The sequence below is a fragment of the Rhinatrema bivittatum genome, chromosome 2 (assembly GCF_901001135.1).
Source record: "Rhinatrema bivittatum chromosome 2, aRhiBiv1.1, whole genome shotgun sequence".
Taxonomy (NCBI): Eukaryota; Metazoa; Chordata; class Amphibia; order Gymnophiona; family Rhinatrematidae; genus Rhinatrema; species Rhinatrema bivittatum.
Genome location: NC_042616.1, coordinates 422,429,143 through 422,438,150, shown reverse-complemented (window position 1 = coordinate 422,438,150; position 9,008 = coordinate 422,429,143). Strand labels below are relative to the sequence as shown.

At 43.5% G+C, this 9,008-nt stretch overlaps 1 protein-coding gene across 1 annotated transcript; it reads right to left on the bottom strand.

Moving 5' to 3' along the window:
• Window positions 1-213: 213 nt before the first annotated feature.
• KCNJ4 (potassium voltage-gated channel subfamily J member 4) lies at window positions 214-7,698 on the bottom strand. The gene is made up of 2 exons (XM_029592655.1): window positions 7,555-7,698; window positions 214-1,902 (listed from the first exon to the last, which is right to left on the bottom strand). Exons 1-2 carry the CDS (start codon window positions 7,671-7,673, stop codon window positions 636-638), a joined length of 1,386 nt encoding a protein of 461 aa, XP_029448515.1. The 5' UTR covers window positions 7,674-7,698; the 3' UTR covers window positions 214-635.
• Window positions 7,699-9,008: the final 1,310 nt, after the last annotated feature.

The following is a 9,008-nucleotide window of genomic DNA, read 5'->3' as shown; positions in this document are numbered from 1 at the left end:
CAATAGTGATGGGTGGGAGAGAAAAAAAGGGGAAAAGGATGGATAGGGTGCGTGGCTTGCTGGGCAGACTGGATGGGCCGTTTGGTCTTCTTCTGCCGTCATTTCTATGTTTCTATGTTTCTAATCCTTCATGGAGTTATATGAATTCTGGGGTTTTTTTCTTTTATTATTTTCTTTCTTTCATAGACAAAAATATCATTATGCATCAAACAATCAACATGCAGAAAAAAAAACAATAAAAACCACAGGAATCTTCCCACATAAAGTTCTTGTTTGCTTTTTTTTTTGATTTGTATTTTTTTGGTCATTTATTGCTCCCATTAGTAGGGAGATGTGAAGGGGGAAAAGTTGGTGCTCAGATGCTGAGTCAAAACTGAGAAAGTAGCAGAGGCCATTGAGGTCCATCCAGAATGGGGGTAGATTCCTACAGCATGAGACATACTTTATGACATCTTGCAGCTGGAGCTGTGGAGTTGGTTGCATTGAGTCACCTCCTAAGGTGCTGGTTAAGTTTTGGTTTAGTCCTGTGCCAGACTTAAAAGTTATGTTCTAATGTTTGAGTTTTATCTGGTGTCCAAGGTCTCAGTCCTGATGATAAAATCCTACATGGAAGGATGGAGAATTGTGCAAGGAAATTAGATGGCAGATTCTCGTCGATAAGAAATGGCATCTAGGGGGATCCCTGCCTGCAGGTGGTCCAGCTCCAAGTGGCTTCCAATATCCATGACTCTTATGACTTCATCATCCTGAGCTGCCTCCTCTTCCTCCTGGCTCATTAATGCCAGCTCATTTTCATAGCAAAAGGCGCTTGGCGAGGGCAACACAACTATCTTACTTTCCTGCAGCTGCCGGGCACTGCAGAGTGGGGTGCTCGGCACCTCATATGTTTTGTGAAAGCGGGAGTAGTCTACCTTATAATGGTTCTTCTCCTCAAAGACCACTGGCTCAAAGCGGTGGCCCCAGCGAATCTCGCTGGCGAGATAGGAGCTGCGTGCTTGGGTGGTCATGGCAGTGGCTTCTACCATACCCTCCAAAATAACTACAATCTCAAAATCCTGCAGTTCTAGTTCTTCTTTGCCAATGCCATAGAGTGGGCTTTCTTCATCAATTTCATGAACAATGATGATAGGTGACACCAAGAAGATGCGGTCCAGGCCAATATCATATCCCACATTGAGGTCCTTCTGATCCACAGGAAGATACTCGCCTTCCTCAGTCATATATGGGCGGATCAGTTGCGCCCGCACGTGGGCCTCCACAATGTGGCTCTTGCGTAAGTTACCCACACGCCACATGAGACAAAGCTTTCCATCTCGCATGGCAATAACTGCATGATGGCTAAACAGCAAAGTCTGGGCTCTCTTTTTGGGTCGTGCCATCTTAGCCATGATTGTTCCAATCATGAAGGAGTCTATGACACAACCCAAGATAGACTGGATGACTACAGCTATTATGGCCAACGGACACTCCTCAGTGACACATCGGAAGCCATAGCCAATGGTGGTCTGGGTCTCCACTGAGAAGAGAAATGCCTCCACAAAGCTATTCACGTGCATAATACATGGCTTATTGGACCCTGTGCCACCAATAGTATTCAGATCACCATGAAAGAAGGCAATGGACCAGAAGAGAAAACCAAAAAAGAGCCAAGAAACCAGAAAGGCAGCAGAGAAGATCAGAAGCATGTAGCGCCAACGGGTATCCACACAAGTTGTGAAAATGTCTGCCATGTATCGCTGTGACTTGTTACTCAGGTTAGCAAAATAGACATTGCACTGGCCATTCTTCTTTACGAAACGGTTACGATGCTTACGACGGGTGTGGGCCTGCCCATTCCAGAGTCCATTCACGCCTAGGGTAGAGATCCGCAGTCCCTCCTCATCTGTGGAGACAATGCTGTATCTGCCCACCAGAAATTAGAAAGAAACAAAGTAGATTAAGAAAGAGGTCATCACATGCCTAATGCAATAAAATCAAGCATGATATACTCATGAGTGTGGAGAAGGGAAATAACTGTTAAGTGTATTGTAGTTAATATTCCTGGAATCCAGGCAAATTCCCAGGGGCTCTTATGTGGAAGATATCCCAAGCCTGACACTTGAGTTGAGAAGAACAGCAAAAGCAAGCAACAGAATCAAGTATAATGCCCAGAAGCTGGTACTGGAAACATTTGCACAGGATTATATAACAAGAAGAGACTATTTTTTTTTCCTCTTGTTTCACTTGTCAGGGGCTTCAAATTACCATCTGTGGCAGCATTTATATTCTCCGAGTTCAGGACAACTTGGTTGCCGTGGCAACATGCGAGAGTCATGGCATCTAAAAAGAGACCAAGTCTGTAATTTATACATCAACAACAAGTAGCGAGCCAGGCAGTCTCCTGTGAAGCACTCCTTCAGTTGGTAGAAAGCAAAGACACATTCCCCCTCCTCTGATGATCTGAATATCTCTTTTTACCCCTATATGGAAATTATGGTAAAGTCATTTCAGATTCTGTATGATGTCACAGATGATCACTGATGGTATCATCAGCTTGTGTAACTATCAAATGAGTGTATCACTGTATTAACTGGAAAACCTGTCCCGTATATTCAATAGGAGAAACATCCCGCTGAATATACTTGCTTAAAGTTATCCGGCTATGTGTAGTCAGATAACTTAAAAACCTAACCAGCTATGTTTGAATATAGTTGGATAGGATTTTAAGTTATCAGGCCTTGCGTGGTCAGATAACTAACTACTTATCTGGATATCTTCAAAAAATATTTGGGTAAGTAGTGCTTTGAAAAAAAAATAGGGAGGGACCTATATCCTGATTTCCTCTCTCCTCTGTACCAAATAGTACAGACGCCCTATTGGGCCATGCATCCCCCCACCCCACATCTCCTAATTACAAAAAATATCCCAGGATCGCTGCTGGCCATGTCTCTCTCCCCCCACCTCCCACAAACCCCTTCCTTAGATTATAATGTATTACGGAAGCCAGGCCCTTCCATCACTCCACCCCCCCCCCTTCCCCAGCAACGTAAATTAGGTCCCTGCTGCACCCCCATCCCTAGACCCTCTGCCCAACCCCAGTGAAGCCTAAAAATCCCTACTGGGAGCAGGGTCTGCACTTACCATGCCGGGCAAGGTGCAGCATAGCTTCTGTCAAAGCTGCACTGGAAGCGTCCCTGCCTAGCAAGTGGAGCTGTAACCTAGTGGTTAAAGTAGTGGGCTATGACCTGGGGAAGCCAGGGTTCAAATCCCACTGCTGCTTCTTGTGACCTTGGGCAAGTCACTTTACCCTCCATTGCATCAGATTCAAACATACCCCTAGAGTCATCAAAATGCTATATCATGGCATGGATAACACTTCTAGTAGTTAACTATTTATATTTCTATAGGAGGGCCAGCTAATAGGTGAGGTGGTGGTTAAGGGGCCAGTTTTAGATGCAGAGTGAGAGGAATGAACTGCACAGTACACCTCGGTAAAGGTTTGACATCATTTGGAGTGAGGAAAGTCTCACAAAGCTGATATTTCTACAGTGTTCTCTCGCCCTAGCTTGATGGACTCTATAACAGGGTACCATCAAGCTAGGGCGAGATAACATAGTAGGAATCTCAGCTTTGTGAGACTTTCCTCACTCCAAATTATGTCAAACTTTCACCGAGGTGTACTGTGCTGTTCGTACGTCTCACTCTGCATCTAAAACTGGCCCCTAAACCCTAAACCACCACCAACACCACCTCGAGCTATTAGCTGGCCCTTCTTGTTGAGTTCATGGTTAGTACTGGTCATCATGCTCCCAACCATTCTCCAGTTTTGCCTGCTGATCTAGGTACAATCTTACCTCTCTCTCTATCCTTCTTTCATACAGAAAACCAACAACTCTCTCTGCCTGCACTCATTGATAGATGGGACAAGAGAGAATATTCATCATTTAAGTCTTCATTGAAAATGAAAAAATGTATTCCACGCAAGGTGCCTGATTCAACAACATAACCCAATGATGACAATCCATACTAGAGCTTCCTGAAAGTCGTCAGAAAGCGCAATGGGAAGTGAAAAAACGTTGTCAGGGTTATGAAGCTGAATCAGTCACCTGGTATGGAACACATTTTCTAAAAAATTTCAGTGAATACTTAAACAAAGGAATCTTCTATCTTGCTCTTCCTGTGCTGTATTGCTGACTGGTTTGCTTTGTGACCAAGCACAACCAAAAAGCATTCCCTGTGATGGTTTTCTCAAATCTCCACCCTTCATTCTCTTGTTGCCTATATATATATATTTTTTTATCATCTTTTAACTTGACATTTTACCCAGTGTTTTGACCCACGCTGCTGGTTGCCAAATGGACCTAATCGTCTCATACCCTTGTAGTTCTGCCGTCTCCTTAATCCAAGAATTACTATTTAGATCATCGTGTGGTATCCTTTTTCAGCCTGGCTGTTTTCTCCTGCTTCTCTGGACTTCCAGCTCAGTGAGACCTGGGTCCCCCTGGCCTTTTATTCCCCTTATCTTATTGCTTCCTTCTGTGAAACCTACACATTGCAATGACAATGTTTTGTGGGTCCCTCTGGAACCTCTCATGCACACACTTTGCATCTGACCATTAAATGTTGCCCGACTGGGACTCCTCCCCTCACAGGAATGCGAACATTATGTCGGAGGAAATCCCAGATCATATGGTGCTCTTAGGTGGTCCCTACTTTTAATTCTTCCATCTGATCTCCCGAACCCTTTGGTGTTTCTTTGGCATAGAAGTTTCCTCTTGCTCATTTTGGTATCCAGCTCAGTCATAACCAACCTCAACATGGACTATGGGACCATGAACATTCAACAGTCCATTCAAGCTGAGCAATAATAAAGACTCCCTCTCCCCAAGGGATATGAACACTTCCTCCACAGCATCCCTAGATCCACTGCCCAAAGAGAAGGCCAGGTTAGGAACTCATCTACCATATGACAGCATATAGCACTGCCGTTGAGCCTGACAAGTCTTTCATTATTTAGGCATCTGTTGGCATTGTACTCATCACTCAGGGTAACTGACCTTAGGTTTGTACTGCACTGACGACACCAGCTACCATTTTATTTCTGTTAGGGCACTATTTGAAGGGAGTGATGCAACACTTCTCCAAATTAATACAAAAAAACAAAAGTCTAACTCTGTCCAAGTCCTCCTTAACCACTTTTTGCTCTGGCTTTTAGGCTATAGGTTCTGATTGTGAGCCCTGTCTGATGTGCTAAGCTGCCCCTAACACTTTCCTGGGAGTTTCTCTCCTCTCTGTACCTTACAATTTGTTTAGCTGTCTCATCTCCTGCTTTCAAGCCATCTTTCTTTCACAACTGCACTCTTTCCTTCCTTGCCCATCAGGCCTGTCTTGGGTTGTGGGCTTGGAGTCCCTTCCCTTCCTTTCAGCAGGACTCCAACCCCCAGGATCCTCTCTGTTCTTAAGTGGAATTGCCTCTTGTACTTCTCTTGCTTACTCCCCTGGGGGTTTCTTCAGTAAGTGTCTGACCCTGCTGGCTATGACAACTCTATCCTTCGTCTGCTTCCTGTCATGCCCTCTGCATCCACTGCCACAGCAGCTTCATTTCTTGGATTCTCTGTTCTTAAAGGCCCAGCTTTCATTGTCTCTCCCACTAATGGCTGCGTTTTCTTCTGTAATGAGGCTGGCCACTGACTTTACCGATGTCCTTATCTTTATACCGAACTCCATCTGCCATCTCTCAAATCACAAAAACCCCAGATATGCTTTCAAGTTTCTTGCTGCTATTTAAGTAAGTCAAACAGCCATGAAAGAAGAGCACCACCCATTTGATTGTTCTTATTAAAGATCTCTGCTCTGTTTCAACTCTGATGATCTTTTTCAAGCCAACAAAGTTATCAGTTCACCTTTACCTTCACCACCTACCCTTTCCACAGCCTCTCTCTCTCTCTCTCCCCGTCCTCTCCTCCTGTCTTAGCCATTTCCCTTTCTCTTCTGTGTCAGCCTCCTTCTCTCTTTTGACCCCCCTCCTTCCTTCCTTGCTTTCTTCCGAGTTTCCCACCCTTCACGCTCTTCTTTTACTTTGATTTCCTGCCATGGTCTTCAAGCTAGAAGGGAGCGTCCTAACATTGGCTCGGAGAGAACATCTCCAGGTCACTGGCGACCATTTCCGCTTCCTGTCCTTCTCTTTCTTCTGAAAAAGGAATCATATTTCGTGCTCCGTGGGCTTTTAGTTCCTTTTCAGATCAAGTTTGGGTTGATCTGTGTGAGACTGGAACAGAAGGGGTAGGAATCCTGGAATTCCTTTGAGGCTATCAATGAGTGGGGAAACTGATGCGGGTAACTTTTCCCTGATTGGCAGAGGCACTTAGCTGGATAAGTCTGTCGCTGAATGTGCTGGGCTGAAGTTACCTGGGTAAATTTAAGGAAATGTTTCCTTCAACTAGACTTCTCCAGCAAATGCTGAAAATTGGCGCTAGTCGGACATATTTTAGCGATGTATCCAAAACGCCCTTCTTTTTTATTGGGCTACATTTTTAGCCAGGGAATGGCTTAACCCGGGTAAAATTTCATCAGTGAGAGGAGTGAGAATTTCAAACTTCTCTGACACCAACCCTATTATGTACCTTGCTATTCAGCTGAATCTCATTCCAATTAGCATATTCACTAGAGCCCTGGTGGAAATGAACATGATTTGGGGAAAAACAAATCTACCCAGTCTATTCAAAGCAGTAAGTAAGAAAATTTAGATAAAGTAAAAAAAAAGGTTGATGTATTAATTTACACTTTTGATCAACAGAAAAATAATAATTTGTATTTATTAGTACCTTCTGTTCAAACTAGATGTCAGTATGCTTTGAAATTTAAAATAGCACAGTAACTTAACCTCCAGAGGAAGTCGGCAGGTTGAAACAGATTCCAGTAATGTGTGGTTACATCTTCAGAGCAGACTTGACTAAAATGTGCTATTTAATTTCCAGAAACATAAAATTAGGCACCTCTAGAATGGAGAATTTGGCAGCAGGTTTCTGGCATTTGGACTATATGGAAACACGTCTAATGGGATTGGGGAAAAAGAACAACAATTTTTTTTTATTCTTACCCAACTATATTTGGGTAACTGAAGGATCAGGGGGATAGAGCAAGGCTTCCCAAACCTATCCTGGTGTACCCGTTGCCAGTTGGGTTTTCAGGATATCCAGAATGAATATGGATGAGGTAAATTTGTATACACTGGCAACTCAGTATATGCAAATATATCTCATACATATTCATTGTGGATATCATGAAAACCTGATTAACTGTAGGGTCCCCAGCACAAATTTGGGAAGCCCAGAAATAGACATTATGGTCCCAAAGAGTCAGTGGTAGAGATCTTTGAATTGATGACCCATGAGTCATCAGTGCTGTAAACATTAGACCATATTTCCTCCATGAAATGGAATATCATGAGATGGTAAACTCTGTGATCCATGTTTATTTTGAGCAATTTAAAACTGAATTGTTATTTATGGAAAAAAAGAGATTGACCTCACCCATACCTCGAGCTAGGAGGCACAGAGATGAAAGAGTGCTCACCTGTTAGTTCGGACAGTGCCCATTGCTGTTCTGATCATCAGACTCCCAGGGCCTGACAGATGACTTCTTTCTGCAAGAAGGTTGAGAAGACTAAAGCCAGTCGATTCAGGGTAGTCCATTCAAAGTAGCCATGTTGCTATTGGCTAAGATCCTCTCTGTTGAATGCAAAAAAGAAGAAAATTCCAATTAACAGGACACAAAGCATGCCACTAGATGGTAAGTTAGCCGCAGTAACATTTGAATTCAGAATCCCACGCTGGAAATAGGGCACAGGTCAGTGAATAGGAGGCAACTGCTTCCTCTTCACCAGGAAAGTAGATGACACCAGGAATTCGGAGTGGCATTTCCAGCTATCTGAGCTGTGAAAACTGTCACTTCCTCTCAGTGCAAGTGTCTTTATTTGGTTCATGACTTCAGAATTCAAGAAGGCGTGGGTCAGGCACGGTGGATCTATATTGGTAAGGAAGCAAGGTTAGGCTTTGCATTACAGCAATAGGAAGAAGGACCATCGGACTACACAGGTCTGCAGGTCTTTATCTGCTGTCCATTTTGATGTTTTTTTTAATGCTGTCTGAGGATTGTACGTTCAATTCCTGAGGTTCTTGAATGGCAAAATAAGGAAACAGGAACTGAAGACGACTTAGGTTTACTGTCAATACATAGAGAATCCATGATGCTGCCGCACTGGAGAAGGCTCAGTGTGGTGGGAGTGAGTGCTGAGCCCTTCCTAGCACCAACCTGATCAATGAAATAAAAATATTTCACCAGTCAGAAAAGATATGACTTTGGAATCAAAGATTTTCATGAAATTCTGTCCTTTGCCTTTATCTGCTATAAAAAAAAAAAATAAAATTAATAGGTAGAACGTGTGTTTCATTAAAAAAAAAAAAAAGAGAGAGAGAGAACATACACAGCAAGCCAAAGCTCCCCCGAAACCATCTGGATGAATTTTAAAAAGGATGGTTTGCTGTTATTTATAACTGCTGTTCCACAGTCTTTCAGTTGCATAATCTTTTTTTTTATTTTATTTTATTTTTTAAATAGGTTTCACCTAGCACTGAACTGCACAAAGCTGTAGCAGCAAGATGGGTCTCTCAGCAATGCTATCAGATGGCTGCAAGTGGTCAGGATCAGGCTGAGTCAGTCCTTAAACCTCAGGCTCAGACCGTATGCCCTTGTCCCCGGTGACCCGAAGCATCTTGGTAACCCCCAGCCTTAGGTCGAGAGATGCATCAAGCAGTGCTGAGCCTGGGACTGCAAGGCATGGAGGTAAGACCATTGAAATCTAGGGCTACCAGGTGGATCCCTGTATTCAAGGACAGGTTGAGCTGGTTCTGGTTTCTCCTTCTGCATCTACGGATTTAATGTGGTTCTGCTTTTCTTAGAAAAACTGGAACTGCGGCCCCCTTATTTCTTGTGTTCTTCTGACTGATTAGGTTACGTTTATATGTTCT

Bases quoted from the DNA above. Each gene is read 5' to 3' on its own strand.
- KCNJ4 (XM_029592655.1), bottom strand. From the start codon at position 7,673: ATGGACTACCCTGAATCGACTGGCTTTAGTCTTCTCAACCTTCTTGCA. The intron at 1,903-7,554 runs GTGAGCACTCTT...TCTGGTGGGCAG, and splicing joins GGCACTGTCCGAACTAACAG to ATACAGCATTGTCTCCACAG.